This window comes from Syngnathus leptorhynchus, chromosome 2 (assembly GCF_054491065.1).
Source record: "Syngnathus leptorhynchus isolate UIUO chromosome 2, UIUO_Slep, whole genome shotgun sequence".
NCBI classification, from domain to species: domain Eukaryota; kingdom Metazoa; phylum Chordata; class Actinopteri; order Syngnathiformes; family Syngnathidae; genus Syngnathus; species Syngnathus leptorhynchus.
This window is the reverse complement of record NC_141196.1, coordinates 9881729-9903126: the sequence shown is the minus strand read 5'-3', so window position 1 is coordinate 9903126 and position 21398 is coordinate 9881729. Positions and strand designations below refer to the sequence as shown.

Genomic DNA, 21398 nt, shown 5'->3' with positions numbered 1-21398 from the left:
ATACAAGTTACTGCGCTTAGAGCTGGCATCGCTCAAGTCCAGCATCTCCCAAAAGCAAGCCGCAGCCTTGAAAAAACTTAGTTATTTATTTATTTTTAAACTAGTCATGTTTGTTCTATTCCCAGCTCACTCATTCATTTGGGAACTACTTTGTAGTTCAAGGTGTACAGTATTAGATGAGGAAGGCAAGGGAATTAAAGTGACTTTGAACCCAGCAGGGTAGCTGCTTGCAGTTGGGCTGGTCTGCAAATTCCACAAACTGCTGATCCAGTAACAATCAACCAGGCTTTTGTGTTTGCAGAAAATATACCAAAAAAGATCACCCTCCAGCGTACGTGAAGGTTGCGTACAAAGGAGAGGTCAGAGGGGGACTGGTTTCAGATCAAATACTCTAACTCACGGGTGTGAAACTCTGGCCGGTGGGCCAAATCTGGCCCGCGGTGTAAATTATATTTGGCCCGCAAAGACAAATTGTGCATTGACTATGTCAATACTAAAATTGCAAAATGTCTTCACTTTTAAAAAATAGAGATGTTTCAAGCAATTTTTATTACCATTCGTTTTTTCAAAAATTTGAACAGTTCTTACTAGTCTCAGATTTCAAAAGTAGTTATTCATGAGTTTATTCTGCAGCCTATACTGTGTATAAAATGAGGCGTTCATTTATTTGGGTTGACATTCATAATAGCCCTCCGAAGGAGACGATGACTACAATGTGTCCCGTGACAAAAATGAGCTTGACACCCCTGCTCTAAGTAGTCCCAACAAGCAAGCAACTGCAGATTCTCTGAATGAGCAAAAGGGACCTCCTCTCCTGATGGTCCCTTCTCAGAATCAGCAGTGATCCACACAGCTCTCACATATCTGGAAAGCAAAAACTCTAGCGTCAGTCTTCTCTCCCTGGATTTCTCCTCTGCCTTCAACACTGTGATTCTTCAGAACTTCCACCTTGGTCAGAAGGTGCAAAAACTGAAGAACAGATAAAACTGAAGTAGTGCTCTGTAGGCCTGACCCCTTGCCCCCCCCCCCCCCTTCCATGCCTAGCTCCACATTTCGCTGACAATCATTCAACAAGCTCTCAGCTGGCACAGAGTCCAAGTGGTGAAAAAATGAAATATTTTGGAGTCAGCCTTGTGTGTTATTGGAGAGAAATGCTGCTGTCACTCCTAAACACCCTTTTGCCCCAACAATATTTATAAAACATACCCTTGGTGTGATAAACAGACCTACTCTTTGGCTCATTTTCTTTTCTTCAGGGAAAAACATACACAGACAACGCTTTGCTGCTTGTTTTTTTTTTCTTCAACTCGTACATATGGGTCACAATTAACAAGCAGGCCTGTTTTGATTATTTCTTTGTCTGATTGAGAAATGGAGGCTAGAAGGAAGAGGGCAGCAATGAGAGAATAACACTAAACCACAGCGTTCCAGATCAATTAGTCGCTATATCTAGTTGAGCTGCAAATTAAAATGGATCTGATTAAATTCAATCCATTCTAATGTAGTTTACACGTTGGGAGTAATATCTTCAAAAGGGAGAAGAGCGTGAAAAGGTAAATGAAAGGTCAATATCAGCCATTTTATTATGTGTTTTGTGGCACGCACATCCTATGATGTAAAATACACACAGCATAGCTATAACAGTTATAGCAGAAGAGGACAGCATGTTTTGATAAAATCGACAATGTCCTTAAAGCAGACATACATCATTTGTGAATCATTTCAATCTGTAATTGCGTTTTACGTGTTGCATGCAAATCATAAATACTAAGTAGCAGGCATGCTTGTTTTGAATCAATGTGCTGTTGAGATTTCACGCAAATAGTCAAGTCATACATGGCGCCACCTCTGACTTGCCTGAATAGACGCTGTTCAGGATTTCCACGGATGCCCGGTATCTGTAACCGTCATCACCTTCAATCACAGGACCAAATATGTCACTCAATTGTTACAAAAGAATATTGGCTGCTCTAAGCTCCTTGTTTGTCTCAGTGAAAAAACATCAAACTCCTTTTAATCGTTGGTGACGTTGAAGCAAAACTATCCACCTCCGCGTTCTGCTCCTTATCACTCCGCCTCGGAAGCAGCATCCCATTTGTCCTTGACTGTGACAGAGTTTTGGGTCAATAAAGGCACTGCAGTGCCGTTGTGGGGCCGCCCGGCAAAGTCTTTGCTTGGCACAGCAATACTCTGACTGGCGTCCGAGATAGATGGAAGAGACACGTGAACGGAATCACCCGAGTGACTCGGTCGCAGCTAGTGCACAGCGTCGATGTATATTGTTGCCTCTCCTGCTCCTGCCTTGAGTATTCAACACTTAAAGGAGTCAAAAAAAGAAATGCTTTTAGCGGTTCAACTCTGTGTTCATTCAGTGAAGCACATTATGCAAAAGATGGCGCCACCACACCGCTCAGCCGAGTCACCTTGAATGGCACAAAAATAAAATAATTAAATGCAAATTAAATGAACAAATATTTCATTTATCTAGTTTTAGATGAGCCTGATAAATAGTGTATACTTAATGATGATTAAATGTCATATTCTGTCATTTGTTTATTTACTGGTATATGGGCATGCACTTCTTACTCTTATTTCAGAGGTTTTTCAAGATGTCTCGTGGTCATTGTGATTCCCTCAAGCTCTAGATCAAGATGATGTTGTCTTGAATCTTTTGCACTCTGGCACAGGCAAACAAGGCACAAGTAAGGTCGGGAATTAATTCAGCTTGCGCTAATAAAAGACAGCTCAGCGTGATGAGGGAAAAATAATTAAGAAAAATATTTTTATTTGCTCAATTGTCCTTCGGATGAGCATGTGATTTTCTAATTAACCTACTGCAGCGAGGACACTGGTGAATACAATCAGTCTGACCCTTTCATTATTTGTCATGAATATATGTATGACACTGTTATCATCAGTTACAGCCAGGTCCCACATTATCATGCGGCACGACAGACTTTTGCCAGCTCCTAGGAAACAACCTGAAGAACACTTAAACGCTTTACCGTCATCAATTCCAACAAGCTCATTTCTATTAGTATTTTTGTTTACATTCTAAAATGGGACAAATATGTGGAAGCCATACAGCGCTTTAAATACTGTATGTATTTATTAGTGTGTAAATATTAATTAGAAATATTGGAAACATTTTCGAATAAGTGAGGGGTAGGCAGTTTTCATCCTCAAGGGTCATATTTAAATTCAAAGAATAGCAGATGGGCCACATCGTTTGTAAACAAGGTATCAAACAAACAAAAAAACGTTAGTGCATATTATTACTCAGTAATCTGCAGTAATATTCATCAGTTTCCGCAGATGATAAACAGATATGATTGTCTGTTTACATATGTTGTCCACTGTTAAAGTATTAGCCCATCCATGGTGTTTCCTATTCTATGTTAACGTTAAGCTAGCAACAACTTTAACACCAAATTATGTGAATATGTAATTATCTTTTTGATATTTAGTTTGACATCAAACTTTAAGATATATGTAGCTGTTTGATGACTTGTTAACTTTGAGGTATACTACTTTTGTCCTCATGTGAGAAGCTCTTCTATTCATCTTTGTACTTCCTGTCCCATTGGTTAATCATTCGTTAACTCAAGTTTCCCAGGTACCATTTGAAAAAGAGCACCGTCACCTCGTGCAATTTTCAATGTATTTGCAAAATGAACCAGATTGCTTCCAAGCCCAAACAGCTTATCATTGTCAGAGAGCGTCATTTCCTCTTCTCCTATTTTTAAATCATGTGGCCCCGACCCCAGCGACTTCCTCTTATGTTATGAAACAATACTGACACTAGTTACTTTAGCCCACAGGGACAGCATGTGAGAGCAGAAATCTAACTATTTGATCAGCTATGGATCAAGAGAAGCTGGCTTTGACATCTTCACCCTCATCAGCGGCAGATATACACAAAGACTCGTCAGTGACGAGCGAACTGGACCCCAGGAAATCATCAGGAACATCCTGGTATGTATCCTCTGCATTTCTATTTATACGTAAAATGCAACATGTCAACTGTGGAAGTACTAAAATTGATATTGATGAGGCATTATGTTCAGATATGGATTTTATGATGTTATCACTTGTCAATAAATGTTCTTACCCACTTTTTACTTTTATGTGCATGATGAATATGAGCAATCTGTTAGATTGTTAGAGAAAATCTTTTTTTCAGGAAAAAAAAAAGCACCAGTGAAGAAGAGGAAGAAAAAGTGTTCATGGAGTTTCCCATGAGGTCATCACAAATGATATTATCGGACTTCCCCCCCCCAACAATCTCATGTCTAGTCAACCATTTGAGGTCACATGTTTTCTTTTCAATATTATAATATCATGGCTACGCAAACGATGACAACGTCAAGTCAGCTGTCCTTCGACCGATTTGTTATCACCCTCCATCACAAAACTTGACAGGACTATTAACATATTGCATTTTGGTGCCCTTCCAAGACACCTTAGGAAGGGAAACTTTGTAAAAATGGGTTACAGTGTTTATCAGCTGTCAGAAAAGCAAAATTAGAATGGCTCGAGATCAGCAACGTGCTGTCCCAGAAAGACAGTTGCGACCGCTTTGGTTTTTGCTTCAAACCCTTCTCATTTGATTTTTTTTTAAATAGTGATGGCTGAGTTTGAAGTTAAAATGACTTCAATGTCATAATTTCACACAAAGGAACAACAACCACACAGCCAAAAAGCTCACACGGTGGCCGTATGAAGAAAACTCCAGACCACTGTCTCTGACTAACATGGACATGTACTCTATCTGACCATTAATATTCTTTTCAAAAACTTAAATTAGGCTATTGAGAGTAAAATATATCCACAATTGGAAAAATAGAAATCAAATCTTTGGAACAAGATTCAAAAGTAAGATTATTTCAATATCTGGAGAGTGAGGAAAAAAAGACGACAGAGATTGATCATAGGTTATTTGGAGTCGTTAAGTATATTAAAAATGGGAAGATTTATCTTGAATGTATGCTTTGGGCGGCTCGGTGGCGCACTGGATAGCACGTCCGCCTCACAGTTAGGAGGGTGCGGGTTCGATTCCACCTCTGGCCCTCCCTGTGTGGAGTTTGCATGTTTACCCCATGTCCGCGTGGGTTTTCTCCGGGCACTGCGGTTTCCTCCCACATCCCCAAAACATGCTTGATAGGCCGATTGAGCACTCCAAATCGTCCCTAGGTGTGAGTGCGATTGCGAATGGTTGTTTGTCTCTGTGTGCCCTGCGATTGGCTTGCAACCAGTTCAGGGTGTCTCCCGCCTACTGCCCGATGACGGCTGGGATAGGCTCTGGCACGCCCGCGACCCCTGTGGGGACTAAGCGGTTCAGAAAATGGATAGATGGATGTGTGCTTTGGATTTGGTCTCTAACTTTTATCCGCCGGTTGAGAGACTGGGACACTGATGTAACTTCAGCTCTCTACAAATAAACATGTCCTCTTGTCAAGAACTCCAACTTGCCTTTTTTGTCAACACCTTGTCCAGAAGAACTCACAGAGCAGTGCCTTGCATGTAAAGCAAGTGGATGAAAGCTAACGCTTTTGCGGGGGAATTTGGCCTAAAGGGAGATGAGGTAGCAGTTGGTCGTCGTCTTTCTCTTTGTGAGTCCTGCAGCACGCATGCGTGAGAAGGCCCCGGGCGCTACATGCAAAGTTGTGTGTGTTCTTCCAGGAGCATGCCATCTCTATTCCCACCCCGCAGGCTATTCCTCCGAGATGAGATGAGATCTCACAAGCACTGGGCAAGCTGCTATGGCTAATTAATGCCTGCTAATATTTTTACTTGGCTTGTCATCCAAAATGTTTCAGTAGTTATTATTGGTTTCCAACATCATGCAAATGAAGGTAAACATTTGTTGGCAGTCTCGAGTGCCTAATGTGACTACACATAGTACATATATTTGTGTGTGTGCGTGTGCGTGGGTGAACATAATGGCTTGGGTTTTATTCTCCAAAAGTGCACTCACTCTTTGCGAGTGGGCGATAAAGTACCCTGAGGTTCTTCTGTGCATGTGTGTTTGTTTTTATTCATGGAAATCCTCCGCTACTGTTTTCCGCCATTGGTGGGAAGTAACAATAAGTAAAAATGCTTCAGAACAGCACTTTAGTAGATTTTTCTGGTGTCTGGAATTTCTTTCCAGTTGAAGACCGATTTGCACACATCACCATACCACACCACACCACGGGGTGTCAGATGATTAAAGTCTGGTTTGATTTTAAAGTAGAGTGATTTGATCCGCTTGGATTTACTGGGATTGTGATTCCCCTCAATATGATAGAAAAGGGCATGATGCAATCGGTAACTTGTCATTTTACGTACATATGAACTTGTCAGTACTGTAATAGTGGCATTGCCTTCAAAGATTTAGCTGTCCAATAAGACAATTTGCTACATAGCCCAATCTATTTTTAAATGGAACGGTGTAATCACAATTTTGAAATCAAAATGGATCATCGTGTGTGTGTGTGTGTGTGTGTGTGTGTGTGTGTGTGTGTGTGTGTGTGTGTGTGTGTGTGTGCGCGTGTGTGTGTGTGCGTGCCTGCCTGCCTGCCTAAAAGGAGATGAAAAAGCTTTGCTTTGTGACTATGGTCAACTGTACTGTACGCAGATACAGAATAGGCAGTTTGTGTTTGATGTCTCGAAGGTCACCCTCTGTGGAGCAGCATGTCGCTGACAGCATGAGCATCAACTCGGCTGATCAAGAGAAGCTGCTGCTGCTCAACAAGAACACGGAGCTCCGCAGAGTTAACAAGGAGGTACAACTTGCCGCTTCTGTTTTGTTGTGTGTATTGCTGATGTTGGAAAGGACACGGTTCTCTGTAAAAATCAGAGGATGTGTGGGCGGTGTGTGAAATATTGCTGCTGAGGTGTCAAAATGACTCTTCCCCCCCCCCCACACAAATTCTATAACCTCAAGCTGTACTTCGGGATTTTAAAGAAACGTAATTCATTCTTCCGATACAGCTATTTCTTATTTCCCTTTCACATCAGTGTGACAGCAGTAATAATGTGATGGTGGAGTGGAAAAACATTTTTCAGTTGTGTTTTCCTTTCATCAATTAAAAAAGGCACAAAAAAAAAGAACAACTTTAGCTGCCCTCTGAAGTATGTGACTAACAAAACAAAAAACAACACAAATTTGTATAAATTCCACATGAAATAGAATCACTAGAATGTATTGATTACAAAAAAGCTAAGTTTTCAAAAGAAAAGCACATGTTGGTTTTTTAACCGTTATACCAAGCTGGGTATGTTGAGCCACTCCTGAACCCCGATTCAAAATCCAATAAAAAAGTGCGGCAATGATGATAGTGCTAACACTAATGGAGGTGATGAAATGGTTGTGTTGCAGCTGATGAAACTGAATGAGGAGTGGGATCAGATGTATCGCAATACCACCCAGGGGTTGCAGCACCGGCTGGAAGGTTTGGAGATGGAAAAGGCCACCCTCATAGAGCTCAACAACAAACTACTGCTTAAAGTGGACAACCAGCAGGTAAACACACACAGAAACATGGAAATGATCCACAGGAGATCCTTGTGGCTATGAGCTGGATCCTATCTTAGCTGACTTGGGATTGGTCGCCTCTGAGTCATATGCTACATATTGACAAACAACTATTTCCAATCACAGTAACCCGTTTGTCTGAGTGCAGAGTGCAAAGGACTATTACGAGCAGGCACTCATGTTGGAGCTGAAGAAGAATCAAGAACTTCAAGAATATGTGCGGTTACTGGAGCAACGGAGGCAACAGCTACCCACCCAAAAAGTATCTTCATCTCTCTCTGTTTCGTCTGGCGATGAATCGTGAGCCCCGATGCAAGAATTGTTTCTCATCGCAGGACAAGGTCTGGGCCACGGCGCCCAACTTCTCATCCTCCAGCTTCCCCGCATCCTCTCCCAGTCTGGATGTGAAGCAGCAGGCCAACCACCGGAACTGCGACTCCCATCAAGAGGTGCTGGATCTAAAAGAGCAACTCGAAGCACTGAGGTGTCAGGTGGGCTTTTCATTTCAACACAGAATCGGAATGCTTTTAACTCACTGTTGCTATGGGGAAAAAAAGATTTCAATTCGATGGACAAAAGCACCACCAAGTGGTTGCTCGGCTTTTTTCTCCAATGTGCTCCAGAAGTGATCATATGGTACATTGTATTGGTATTGACCCAGTGCCATGATGACGTCCTGTGTCCGTAGACCGAGATCTATGAGGCAGAATATCAGACTGAGCACAGCAACCACAAACACACACTGCAGGACAACCAAAGGCTGAGGAGGAAGAGGGAGGAGATGCGTCAACAGCTAGACCTACTCCAAGAACAGGTAGTGTTCAAATTGAAGGGCACACACACTTTGGAAAGCTTAGTGAGGGTTTGAATACTAATCAAGTTCTTGATATAAAAAAAAATACAAATCACACAGATAACACAAATACTGCAAGCTGGGATTCCTTGTAAAACGTAGCAGAGGTGGTAACAAATGTTTAATATTGCTCAGATTCTTCCTGCTGGTCACATGTGAGCTCTTGTTGCTATGCAGAATTATTGGTGCACACTCAGAGAGCCAGCAGGACCGGAAGTCAATCAGACAGTGCTCTGAAAAAATACGAATAGAATAAGAAAGTAACGAATATAACAACAACCTCCATTGTACATTGGTTTACAGCTTAAAGTATACGAGGATGACTTTCGACGGGAGCGATCCGACAAGCAGATGCTGCAGAGGTTGCTGTTGAAAAAAACAGCACCCAACAAGGACCCAGTACTGGTGCACCGCTGCAATAACGAATTGCAGCCAGAGGGGGGCGACAAAAGAACACAGACTGCAGCCAGAAAGCAACACCACCCACTCTGTCCTAAGCAATTGAATAGGAGCAAAGACTGAGGAAAGCACCCAATCCAAATTTATTCATGATGTTTCAGAAAACCCTACAAATACTGTAAACAATTATGTGATAACAAAGGATCATAGCAACCTTGTTTGTGAAATGTATGCACTTTTAATATTCAATTCTCAAGGGAAAAATATAAATATGCGTATATCAAGATCGTTATCAGACTACTGAAGAGCTTGCTTAAGAGCTAATCATTTTTTCATTTTTTTTTGAGGAGGAGGGAAACATCGAGAAAGTAAAGTGCCCCAGAATTGGACATCCCTGATATGGATTAAGCTGCAATAGTCAGATGTTATGTCTGTGAATTTAGAGTGCAGGAATGTAGTACCTCATCTTGGCCCTATCTATGGCATTGAAGAGGAGTTTTTAATGGGAGTTAAGATTTTTACACCCAATAGCAGATTTACTTTGATAACCAAATTTCATGTTTTGAGATGACGTCTCACTTAAGGATCATGTACATTCTAGTATTTACATCAGGGTTTAACAAAATAGATTTTAGAACGAAATTCATTATTTCATCAATTGTCATTGGAAAAAATTATGTAGTCTATGGAGGGTTTTTAATTCATGTTGGCCGAATACTTTCATGTCTGTTATGTTTTTTTACCATGATTTTATGTCCACCGTTTTATGTTAATGCTAAGGCAATATATTATGAATATTAGTAAGTTTTACATTATGAACAATGATTATGCATAGAAGGAAAATGACTTAGAATCACTTTGGATTTATTAATCGTTTTTATATTATTTAACAGCCAGTACTGTTATTTTCTACCAAACGTAAAGTCATTCACCAAATAAAAATGCAAAATGTAGTCACGGTATCAATTAATTGACGTTCATGGTCACCATCACACCACAGTACAATTTCCCACAAAAAGACGTCAACTTGTTGTCACGTTTCAGGAATTTGATTCAAGAACCTTTATTCCTCCCACAATGGGCCTCACACTAATTATTCAATCCAAGGGAACTCAAATGCAATACAATGAAAACAGCAGATAAAGTTTAATGAGCAGGAGGCATTGTTTGTATTCCCAGCACTTTGACATAAAATGCCTCCCTTTGAGCTGAGATGAAACAGACCAGGTGTAAGGTGTGTGAAAGGAGAGCTTTCATTGGAATCCACCACCACGTGCGTCACAGCATCATGGATTTTCCTCTTCCTTGTCTTTTGTTCTGTCAGAGTCGGGAGGGATTGAATATCTCATTTGATAGATTTCCATTTTAGCCAGTTGACAGAAGAATTTCCACAGGTTTCACACACCTCTATAAAATCTCCTCCCGTGGCGTAACACCACAGGAGAGCTTGAAAAGACGACTGGACACAAAGCAGGTACTTGTGGATTCCGTTGCTATGCTAGAAAGACTTCAAATTGGACATTGAATGTTGGTATGGGTCAAGAAAACAAGGTCGCGTGTAGGGTGTTTTCCTTGTGGTGTAGGTGGGCCTTAAGTCATCACAAATCCATAAAATAGTTCATGGAACAGTCTTTATTTTCGCTTCAAATAGAACACGAGCAGACATGACTACATCCCCAAGCGAGCTCCTGGAGACCTACGAACGGCAAGGCTTTCTTTCACGCGTGCCCGTGTTGAACGACGGCGAGCTGAGGGAGGCCACGCTTGCATTTGCCCAGCTAGAGAAGGAATTTGGTAAAAAAAAAAAATACATTACGGAGAGTTATTCTGTACATTACAAATGGATTTTTTTTTTTGTCGCCAGGTGAAGAATACACCCAGTACAGCCTTCATAATGTTCACCTTGAGTATCCTTGGGTAATGGGCCTGAGCAAACACCCTCGCATCTTGCAAGTGCTGCAAGCCATCTTGGGCCCCGATGTAATCCTGCTGGATTCCCGTTTCATCTGCAAATACCCGGTGCCCCCAGGCAGGACTCGTGGGGATGAACTGCCGTATGTGGCTTGGCATCAAGATATGAGGTGCGTTTTTGAAAAATTTCAACATTTGTGCTTCCACTATAACGCAGATTTTGGATGTTACTTTGTTTTTTTTTAAAGTCCACAGGCAAGTCCTAATTTAGATTTGCGTACCTTTATTGTGCTACCACGTTATGTCTTAACTAGGCACGAGCCGAAATTAGATTCTGATGGGAGGAAAACATCTTAAAATTACAGCTCTAAAATGACTAAAATTCAGCCATGAGGAGTCAATCATCAGTCCATATAAATTACTGTTCACATTTATGCTAATGTTTTGGTTGAATAGAATAGAATAGAATAGAATAGAATAGAAATATCTTTATTGTCATTGTCACACATGTACAACGAAATTTAAAAGTGCCAACCGATCAGTGCAAAAAAACAAAAAGACATTTTGGTGCTTGTTAGAGATGTTCTGACTCTAACTTATTTTGCAAGAACCACACGGGAGACAGTATGCCCTTTAAGCACTTGCAAGTGGAGAGCTTGTCCGTTACTGTAGGTACAGCAATGTTCGAACAGACTCTGCCGTTAGTCTCTTACAAGAGCATATTTATTGAGTAGTGGTGGGGGTGACATTTGACATGTTTGGTGGTCACCTCAGCAAATGGTTAATCAGTGCAGAGGGTCCCAGTTGGTGGTCACCTCAGCAAATGGTTAACCAGTGCAGAGGGTCCCAGTTTATTGTTTTACGAGGTCGTGGAAATAAAGCCTAGTAGAGTATTTTAGATGACTATCTAAACAAGGATGTTTCCACACCATTTGGAAAGTTTCAACAACTGAATGGTTAAACTTTTCAGAGTCAAGGAAAGGTAAAAGGTTCAAACAAAGTTCATCATTCTAGTCTACATCTCAACATAATCATACGATCAAGATAGTTTATAAACCCTAACAGTGCTGATCAACAATTCTCTTTTTTACAGTAAAAGTCGATTGAGGGTGACAAATAAACAGCTGAGTCATATTATCATATCGTTTCATATCATTAGAGCAAAAGAGAGTTAGAACAAGTGCTAAGGAATGTGGGAGGAGTAAAACTACCGTGCTTTAAACTGGTTTTGTTTTCCGGTGTCTATATCACGAATGTTCGCTTTTGTAAATGGTGCGCACAGGTATTGGGGTATTGCCGGTGGGCCCGTTTTGTCGGTGTGGCTGGCTCTAGATGACTCGCTGAAAGAGAATGGAGCCCTGCAGGTGATCCCAGGTAGCTGAATACTGAAAAATTACCAAAAATTCTTTTTTTTAATCAATTTTCATTTTGGCTGTTTACATGAAAAGATCTGAGGGAGCTTTTGTTGAACCCATCATGTTATTTGTAAACTCAACAACTGCTTCTTCCTGCAAGGTAGCCACTGCTTCGGCATGTTTCCTCATCGCCAAGCCGTCCGGCCTGGAAACATGCTGACAGTCAATCAGGAGATCCCGGAAGAGTTGCTCCAAACCGACCAGGCTGTGCTTTGTCCCCTTTTTGCCGGACAGATGTCTGTGAGTGAAAATTCACACTTACAGTTCAAGAATTGAACTGTTTAAGACAGACATGGAAACATCCTCTTAACAGATCCACGACGGCCTTCTCGTGCATGCTAGTGAGCCCAACACATCCCGGAAGAGGCGCTGCGGCTTTGTGATTCGTTACGTTCCCACCCGAGCGTACCCGACAGAGGTGAGACGAGCTTTGTACTGTACGAAAAACCTCTGCGCGCGTTAGCGGGATTCATTCAATATCCTGATCAGGAATCTTTTCCTTTCAGGATCCTGACCGTCCTAGGAAATTCCAGGCAACTGTTGTCGTTTGTGGAACAGACCAATTCAAACACTTCTTACAAAGACAATAACATCGCACATGCTGGTAGCTTTTAAAAAATATCTTGACGGTATATTCTATAGTTCCTCCAGCATGTTCCTAACTTGGGGGGGTCCGTCACTGATTCCCGTTTCTATGGTGATAAATTCGAAACCAAACTCAATGCTAACTGATGTTTCTGTTTTGATGTTTGATTTCCGAAGGCACTGACTGCTTCATATCAAAATTATTTCAATGTTTGACAACAAAAATGAGACGAAACAGTTTGTTTGGTTTGCCATCATGTATATTGAAAATGATTCTGCATCACAAGACTTTCAAAACTACAATGAATGTATTTGATTAAAACACAAACGGGAGACTTTGAAGATGTCTTAGGCGAGTTTCAGGGTTTCTTCAACCATGACGCCGATTCCATCGAAGATCTCGTGAATGGGAGCGTTGCTCATGAAAGCCGGAGCGGTGATGAGCTTGTGCTTAAGGTCAATATGCACTTGCTGCACTCCTGTATTCACGTGCTTACAGCCCATCTCCTCTAAGACACCCGCCGTCTGAGCGTACGGCCACCTGAGAGGGACAGCCCGTTACAATTTTGCCGCATTGATCGTAGTGACAAGCAATAGTATCCCTCACATGTCACTCTCCTTGTCCTGCCCCACTGTGAGCTCACAACCTGGCAGGATTTTGGCAGCAAGGACTGGAGCGATGCAGCACATGGCCAACGGCTTTCCAGCTTTGTGGAAACCCCTCAGGGTCTTCTCCACATCTGGCTTGATGCTGAAGTCCTTATTCTTCACTCCCCAGTCGCTGAGGTTTTTTGCCACGCCAAAACCGCCTGAACAGGAAAACACAGAAATTGTCCCTTTTTTCTCAAAGGATTATTGCGATCGGCACAAATCCTGCGCGGCATGTGGCCTAACTGCACCGAAGTGAGTTACAATCAATGTGCTAATTTCACAGACAAGCGCAGACAGGCGGATCTGCAAGTGGGAAGGCTGCACTGCTGTAGGAGTGGTCACAGCCAAATTCAAATTTAACTGGAACATTAATTATTTTTAATTATTGTGATTTTTCATCATTATTATTATGATTATTACTGTTGTCAATATTACGAATTCATCATCATTAATAGTATAAATAATAGCATAAAAAAGTAAATAGTAAAAAATATTCGTATAAAATTCTCAGCCTCACCAGGGATGATGACAGCATCGAACGCTGAAATATCTAACTCGGCCAAATCCGTGATGTCACCCCTGGCGATTCGGGCGCTCTCCTGCAGGACGTTTCTTTTGCCATCCGAAGGTTTCCCCTCACAATGATCAATAACGTGCATCTGATCTTGGTTCGGTGCAAACATTTGAGCCTGGGGAGGGATTTCACCCGTAAGTCCTCGCATAGCTGCATCAAACAATTGAGTGAAAGAGGTTGTGTGTGGCAAGTAAAGTGCTACTCTACTGAACTCAAGTATATTTTGCAGGTATTTGTACTTTGGGTATTTATTTTTCTGACGACTTATTGCTTCAGTACATTTCAGTCTGTACTTTTGTTTTATTCAAAGTTAGTAAGTAAAGGAATTGAATCAATTATTTTACTTAAGTACAGAAAGTGAGTACTTTTTTCACCTCTATGTGACACTAGACTCACTTTGGCTTCAGCGCGACTCAAATGAACGAGGACAGCCGAGGCCTCGTGGATCTCTGTGCCGTCGTACACTCCGCAGCCCGAGAGAATGATGGCTACACGTTTTGCCATGGCGCTCCTGACACACACGCACGCGCACACACACAAACACAGTGTGAGTTGTGGTCTTCAGAGTGTTGATGACGCTAATCGTCAATGGCAACCCCAGAGCACATGGGGTCACATAAGTGGTTTGGGAACTGATGGTGACAAAACAAGTTCATGAACAAATATACCAAACTGTATTGTATTTGTATTTTTACTGTTTAATTACTGTTCAATTTCGTTTTTCATTTATGGGACTGTTTGAATGTTACCTTAAACAGTGTTGGTAGTGTAAAAATGTTGTTGTTTTTTTACATGGTGCTGTTTTAACTTCAAACTCAACATTTTGTGTGGGAGTTGTTTTGAAATCTGAACAAACTGAAGGCTCTATTGTAATTTAACAGTAATGTAACACATTTAAAAAGGATCGGTAAAGGCTTTAATTTTACATGGATGCCCTCTTTATTTTGCATTAAAAATTCACAAGGCATTGACATGGGAGGCTCATGTGCTGCCTCAGGTGAATTCAAATACGTTGTCAGCAAAAGCATTTCCCAAATGTGTAAGTGTAAAACCAATCTCATACACCTCGTTTATCAATTTTTAAAAAAATGAATACATGCATAAACAATGTGGCCTTGGTATAGTTCAAACTCCATAAAACCTACAAAAGCAACGACTAGTTGAATATACTTTGTTTGTGAATGTTATAAAGCTGAGAATAGAGCACAAAATCAATCTCACCTTGAAAAGATCTGCACAATTTGTGTCGACTCTCCCAGTAAGAGATGTGACTCTCATGAAGTGAACACTCGCTTTTATTTGCTTCTCCATTCCAGTCTCCTCCCACCGTGCAGAATGATCTCATCCCATTCACAGAGCTCACTTTTAGTACACCAATATGCTGGGCCATCCCTCTCATCCTCAAGTACTTGTGTTTCGGGAAATAATAATAACTATTGAAAAATAATCATGGATTTCACAATTGTGTTTCTTTTAATATTCTGTTTCATACTCACTTTTACGGATGTTGTTCAGTATTTCACGTTCGCATTTAAAAAAGAAACTGTACACCATCACTGTGCTTTGAGATTTTGATTTTTTTTTAAAAGCCATGCTACATAAACAAAATTGTATTTACAGTATTTTGATGACATATAATAATTGTTGTATTTTTTTGTATGACAGAAAAACATCATTGCTTATTCTACTTTTCAATATTATCACATATGCGTTGATATATACTATAACGAATTGCTGTGCATATCTGTTTATTTATTTATTCATTAATTTGTTTTTTAACAAGTCAGTTGGTCCACAAAATTAATATACGTAATCAGATACATAATTAATACCAACTGGACAAAACACACAATAAGTAATTTCATTGTTGTTGTTGTTGTTTTTCTTTTTTGTGTTGTCCTGCTACTGTTTGGAACTGTGTGTGTTATTGTACCATAATAATTACTATTATGATTAAGAAATATGAGAATAATTGATTCATTATAGTACGTAATTCAGTACATTTTCTTGAAACTAGGCTGACCACGGTATGTATTTTACTAGCTTTTCCGTGATCCAAGTAATATGACACTTGAGGGTGTGACATCTGCCTGATGATGCCACACAGAGCCGTATAAAGTGCAGCTCTGTGGAACGTCTTTCCACTTTTCCCGGTGCAATGGCTCAGCTGCACATGTCCGTTGGCATATTGGGTATCTCTGGTGGTAAGACATTTTGATTCAATTCAATGATTTAGATGTATGTGAATGACAGTGAAATATTAAATGGAAGGTTAAAGACCTGAAATACATCAATAAAGCTTGGAAGGCAAATTCCTAAATTCTTTTCACACTGATGCAGTTGTTGATAACATGTTTCATATTTCAATCACAAATCATTCGGTAAAAGTTTAGAATTAAAAATTAATTGACATTGCATCACTACTAATTTTTAGTACTAATACTAAATTGTAATAAATATTTACATCACTATATACGTGTGTGTGTGTGTGTGTGTGTGTGTGTGTGTGTGTGTGTGTGTGTGTGTGTGTGTGTGTGTGTGTGTGTGTGTGTGTGTATCTATTTAAGTATCTATATATGTATTTGTGTTTTCTTACTCATCAACGTCTGAATAAAATAATCATTTTTTTCTTAAGGTTCTCTTCTGCTTTTGGTAAACAACTATGGCAGCTCTCCTCAAAAAGATTTCATCCCCCAAACTGCCCTGGGGGTTCTACTCCTCACGGTAGCCGCCATTGTAGCATACGCAGGTTTGTAACTATAGATTCCAGCTCTAAATGTCGTAAGTATCGCAAAATAAATTGTGCCGTGTCTTGTTCTAGGTGTGTGTCGGAGCCGGGACAGGCTGCAGTTGTTCTCTTCCTTGTGTTTGACAATCTCGGCCCTGTGGTGCGCTTCCAGTCTGATCTACATCCTGACAGGACAGGGGGTGCTTGAGCCCAAAGACCTGAGGTCCTCACTGGTCCCTGGCTTGGCCGCCTTTGCCTTGGCCCTAGTTGTCATCGCCAGTGTCGCCCTGTTAGTCCGACAAGTGCTTTTGTTTGTTATTGCCATCAGCATCAGCTTAGCTTGCGCCCATCAAATCGCCAGCCTGTCGGTCGAAGGTTTCAGCAAAGTTGGCGCAGCAGCAAATTACCTTCTGGTCTGTCTTGCCGGTGCTTACTTTGGTTCAGGGCGTTTGTTGAGCACTATCACGCAAGGGAAAGTGGAACTTCCAGGGACAGGCTTGAAACCAAAAGCCGAGTTGAAGATGAAGACGCAGCGCGGGTGTGACGACATGATGTCAGTGGGCGTGGTGATGAACTTGCTGTCGGCCTCGGTGTTGGCCAGTCCTCTGCTGGACGTGATCCCTCGATTATCTGTTGGCCACGTCGCCTGGCTGTGGACAGCCGGCGCATTCCAGCTTGCCACGTGCCTCATCTTCTACAGAGCCTTGGAGCCACTCTCGGCTACGTTTTATGGTTTGACAGCAGTGCTGAAGTTGGCCGAGGGCTACGGTGGTCTCCTATCGTTCTACTCCGTCGAGCCCCACTCTCCTGTGCCCTTCCCGGTCGTCTTCTCCGTGCTTTTCTTCATCCTGACTCTGTTCAGCTGTCAGAAGAGCTTGCTGGAAGCCTTCTACCATCTGTTATTTGTTGCTTATTGTATCGCAATCGCCTCTCAACCTCAAGGCTTCTTCCACAAAGGGAGTCAGGGGGCACAAGTGGTTATATTTATCGGCTCTGCTTGTATGCTTTTCGTGATAACGTACAACATGGTGTCCACTAAAATGATCCCTACAGGGCAGGGCCTTTTTGAAGCCTTAGTAACCAGGATGAGGGGCTTCATTGTTCGACCTCATGACAAGGAGCTCCACGCACCTCTCTTAGGGTACTCCAAATATGCAGATGCAGAGGTGTTGGGCCATGCGTGTAATGTGTTGGCTACTTTTGCTATCACAACTACAGTTGGGGACGAGGCGGTGTTGTCCGTTCTGGTTCTCCCCTGGGCGGTGGTCGCCGGCGGGGTTCTGCAGCTGCTATGCGGTTCGGTCACTTTCTCCAGAGGGAAGACCTTCGAGAGCACCGTGTTTATCCTCTACGGTGTGATGTGGACGCTGTGGGGCTTGACACGATACGGAGGGCTGTACGCCGGCGCGAGAGGTTTTAACGTAGCCGTCGGCATCATCGGTTTCTTGATGCTCAACACTTTGGTGACGGCCGCAGCTCTGTTTGTAAATGTCGGTTGGTTTGTGTACGCGCTCACCTTTCAGCTTATCGTCATCAGCTTCCTGTTGGATGCACTCGATGCGCTACCTTACGGATATGACATCGGCGTCACCATTGTCTTTGGCCTGGTCAGTTTTTATTGTTTTGCGGCTCACCTTTTCAACAGCACCTTCCAGTCCCCTCAGATTCCCTTTGGCAAGCCTTTAATAAGGCTGAGTGGGGTTGGGGGAGGGGCTCATGTCTGCCCGCATCTGCCAGCTCGAAAGGCCACATCAGTTCAACGAATTGCAGGTACAATTACACAAGACAATTATGCGCATTTTTTTAGGTAACTTAAGTTATAATGACTAGTCAAAAAATGAAAGCACTCCCAACCACTTACATACTTAAATCTCTTTTGCAGACATCATGAAGAATGGTGGAATATGTGGCATCCCTACCGACACGGTCTATGTGCTGGTGGCAGCGTGCGACAGGCCCGATGCAGTCGTCAAAGCGTACAAGTGAGTGTTTTTCCTCGGTGGAGAAGATCATCTCTCAAGAGGAAAGCATTTGTTAAAGTGGACTAGCAATATACCACATCTATTCGAGGTTTCCCTGTGTATTTGTTGTTCTTTAACAGCTGGGCTTTGCCGTAGGGTGAAGAAGCAGGCACAGGACCGACCCATGTCCCTGTGGCTGTCCTCCATCAAGCAGCTTGACCCAGTCCGACACCTGCTGAGTCCGCTGCTTCTTGACTTCATGGAGGCTGCTTGGCCATCATCCATCAGCATGGTTATACCAAGAGGTGTGGGAGCATTTGTGGGTTTTGATCTTAATGAGGATGGCTGGGTGAAATTTAAAAAAAATAACGCATAATATAATCTCATATCATTTGTGAAATTTCAATAAGAAATCATGTGTTCTTTACTGTTGATGAGAAAACTGTTGGTGTACACTGCTCTTTCTGTTCTTACTCTTACACAGGCGCATGGATGGACACCTTTGGTTTAGGAGACGCTGCCAAACACATTGGGACTCCCCATAGCATTGCTATCAGGAACCCGGACTGTTCTGTGGCCACACACCTTATAGATCTAGTAAGACCAATGGATATGAATCAGTCTACTAGATTTTAACCAAACTAAGAATCATTTGATCCAACTTTTTCGATTAAATAAATAATTGGGTCCCTTTTTGACCCCAATGGTTATTTTTGACCCAATTGTTTTGGAGAGAATGGGGAAACAGGTGTAAAATTAAAGGTTTATTTCAGGTAGGGCCTGTTGCTGTGACCTCAGCCAACCCTACAGGAGAAGCCGACACGACCCACCACAACCAAGTTTATGCCAAGCTGGGGGATAAGGTGGCTAACAATGATTGGTTCTATTAACATCAGTTGTTGTTACTTTTATTGCTTTTGTTGTAATTTTGACATTTTTAGGTGGACGGAGTTTTATGTGATGGACCATCACCAGAAAACATTGCATCCACCGTGGTAGATTGCACAAAGATTGAATCAGGGCAAATTGGTTTCTTCAGAGTGGGTCTTATACCAAAATCCAAGGTAATTTACATATCTGATCTCTGTTATTTCTCTCTGATCAAGGTTAGCACTCACCCCATTTGTCCGATTGGAAGGTTCTTCAAATTTTCAAGGAAGTTCAGACGCAGCACAGGCGAGGACAGAGCAATCCAGTTTTTGAAGAAGATCAACCACAAAGTGAGATGGAGACAGAAAAGAGCAGCAGAGTCTGAAAAGTCATCAACCTCAGTCTCAAGGTGACAGTCTGTTAAAATTCCACTTCCAGAAATATGTATGAAATATGGAAATATGTTACCAACAATAGATTCAATGAACTTGCAAGCTTGAAGTAAAAAATTGCATCAGGTGTGCAGGTTTTGCTCATGTCTGGGTTTTTATTTCTTTTTTTTTTTAAATTCAGCAAGTTTTGGGAGTTTTTTTGTTTTCAATATTTTTTAAATATTTATGTATTTTATAAATGATTCATTATAATTACATTTTTTATTAGTTTTCAGTTTTAATTTTATATATATGAAGGATTCGTCAGGTGCAAGATAAAAAAAAAAAAAGGATTTTGTGAGTGACTATTTGACCTTTGCTCTGTACAGACATAATGCTATACCAAAATGAAATTCTCACAATTATTCACAATAATCGAGTTCATGAACCTAATATGTACTTTTAATTTCAGATCCTTTTTTTTATTTTGTTAACAAAAGATTTTTTTTGTTTAAATTATTTTGCTAGGATTTTTGTGTGTGTCATGATGATATAAATACACACGTTTATTTACAAGATACTGTACTGTGTTTTATTCTTGAGCCTTTCAGATGATAGGACACATTCATGAACCTTACATGTAGGTTTTTGGAATCCGAGAAGAAGCCAGAGTGCCAATCATGAAATAATCTTACTGCGTAACAAACAAGCCATACACAGTAATCCCTCGCTACATTGCGGTTCGATTATCGCAGTTTCAGTGCATCGCGGATTCTTCCCCTCCCCCCCAAAAATTCACAAATTCAAAATAAGCCCTCTAAATTGAGGAATTATGGCACAAACGTTGCCCACACGCCAGCAGAAGGCAGGGAGTGTCCACACAATTGCAGTACGTACACTTGTACCTTTTTATAAATAAAAAAAAAAGAGGTTATAATCATAAGAGTTCTAAAAACATATTTACAGTATTGTACCTTGTTTTCGCTTTGACAAATAATATAAATCATTGTTTACTTCATCTTCAATGGGAAAAATATGACCATTACCACATATGTATTACTATACTACTGAGTGATTTTAAATGATGGTACGCAGTCCGAAGGTGTGCCTCAAACTGTAAAATCGGCACTTGAAATTGTAGCGGATCTACATATATGGGTCAGGAGAACTGAACCATGTTCTCTTGGTGTCCCTATTCATCAATGAACACTATAGCTAACTGTTTACTTTTCAAACTTAGCTGGAGCAGACGCTTTTGGTCCACTGATCAAAGGTGACTTTGAATTGCTCCTCTTTCATTATAACCGCTTCAAACAAGGCTTATGGACAGATAGTTCTTGTTTGTATTGTTTGTCTTTTTGTAAAGCACTTTGGTATGGCGAAGGTTCTCCTGAGAGCACTATATGAATAAAGATGTATTGTAGTCTTTTTGTATTTATCCATTTATCTAATTAAGAAGCATGTGTATGTCTTCTGAAGACCTTAAATGATAAATGCAATTATATGGATTTAGATGAGGTTATTGATTTGGTTATAGGAGGAGAAGTACCAAATGTCATAG

The 21398-nt window shown here is 41.2% G+C and overlaps 4 protein-coding genes across 4 annotated transcripts in view; 3 read left to right on the top strand and 1 right to left on the bottom strand.

The window, feature by feature from the left end:
• Window positions 1–9668, top strand: part of LOC147060657 (uncharacterized) — a 110374-nt gene extending 100706 nt beyond the window's left edge. Inside the window, exons 8-14 of the mRNA XM_085905461.1 lie at window positions 3815–3975; window positions 6656–6767; window positions 7364–7507; window positions 7668–7781; window positions 7855–8010; window positions 8208–8333; window positions 8676–9668. Coding sequence (XP_085761587.1) covers window positions 3863–3975; window positions 6656–6767; window positions 7364–7507; window positions 7668–7781; window positions 7855–8010; window positions 8208–8333; window positions 8676–8894 — 984 coding nt within the window. The 5' untranslated portion in view covers window positions 3815–3862 and the 3' untranslated portion in view covers window positions 8895–9668. The remainder of the gene's footprint in view (window positions 1–3814; window positions 3976–6655; window positions 6768–7363; window positions 7508–7667; window positions 7782–7854; window positions 8011–8207; window positions 8334–8675) is intronic.
• A 767-nt stretch (window positions 9669–10435) lies between these two features.
• Window positions 10436–15001, top strand: LOC147060655 (uncharacterized). Its single transcript, XM_085905433.1, has 6 exons — window positions 10436–10565; window positions 10636–10852; window positions 11965–12056; window positions 12198–12337; window positions 12411–12515; window positions 12604–15001. Exons 1-6 carry the CDS (start codon window positions 10436–10438, stop codon window positions 12685–12687), a joined length of 768 nt encoding a protein of 255 aa, XP_085761559.1. The 3' UTR covers window positions 12688–15001.
• LOC147060656 (glutamine amidotransferase-like class 1 domain-containing protein 3, mitochondrial) lies at window positions 12935–14411 on the bottom strand. The gene is given in 4 exon segments (XM_085905434.1): window positions 12935–13223; window positions 13290–13555; window positions 13846–14022; window positions 14304–14411. Coding segments are annotated over 4 exon segments (744 nt in total). The 3' UTR covers window positions 12935–13030.
• A 1064-nt stretch (window positions 15002–16065) lies between the features above and the next one.
• On the top strand, window positions 16066–19851 carry LOC147060654 (uncharacterized). Its single transcript, XM_085906157.1, has 9 exons — window positions 16066–16111; window positions 16543–16656; window positions 16729–18405; window positions 18518–18617; window positions 18753–18901; window positions 19081–19193; window positions 19370–19459; window positions 19538–19660; window positions 19735–19851. The coding sequence occupies exons 1-9, from the start codon at window positions 16066–16068 to the stop codon at window positions 19849–19851; spliced, it is 2529 nt and encodes an 842-aa protein (XP_085762283.1).
• The last annotated feature ends 1547 nt before the right edge of the window (window positions 19852–21398 follow it).

What these genes read in the sequence shown, in the direction of transcription:
- LOC147060655 (XM_085905433.1), top strand. Translation starts at nt 10,436, where the DNA reads ATGACTACATCCCCAAGCGAGCTCCTGGAGACCTACGAACGGCAAGGC. An exon ending in TTTTTGCCGGACAGATGTCT is followed by an intron (nt 12,338 to 12,410) that starts GTGAGTGAAAAT and finishes TCCTCTTAACAG; the next exon opens with ATCCACGACGGCCTTCTCGT. An exon ending in CCCGAGCGTACCCGACAGAG is followed by an intron (nt 12,516 to 12,603) that starts GTGAGACGAGCT and finishes TTTTCCTTTCAG; the next exon opens with GATCCTGACCGTCCTAGGAA.
- LOC147060654 (XM_085906157.1), top strand. Translation starts at nt 16,066, where the DNA reads ATGGCTCAGCTGCACATGTCCGTTGGCATATTGGGTATCTCTGGTG. An exon ending in CCACACACCTTATAGATCTA is followed by an intron (nt 19,194 to 19,369) that starts GTAAGACCAATG and finishes GGTTTATTTCAG; the next exon opens with GTAGGGCCTGTTGCTGTGAC. An exon ending in ATGCCAAGCTGGGGGATAAG is followed by an intron (nt 19,460 to 19,537) that starts GTGGCTAACAAT and finishes TGACATTTTTAG; the next exon opens with GTGGACGGAGTTTTATGTGA.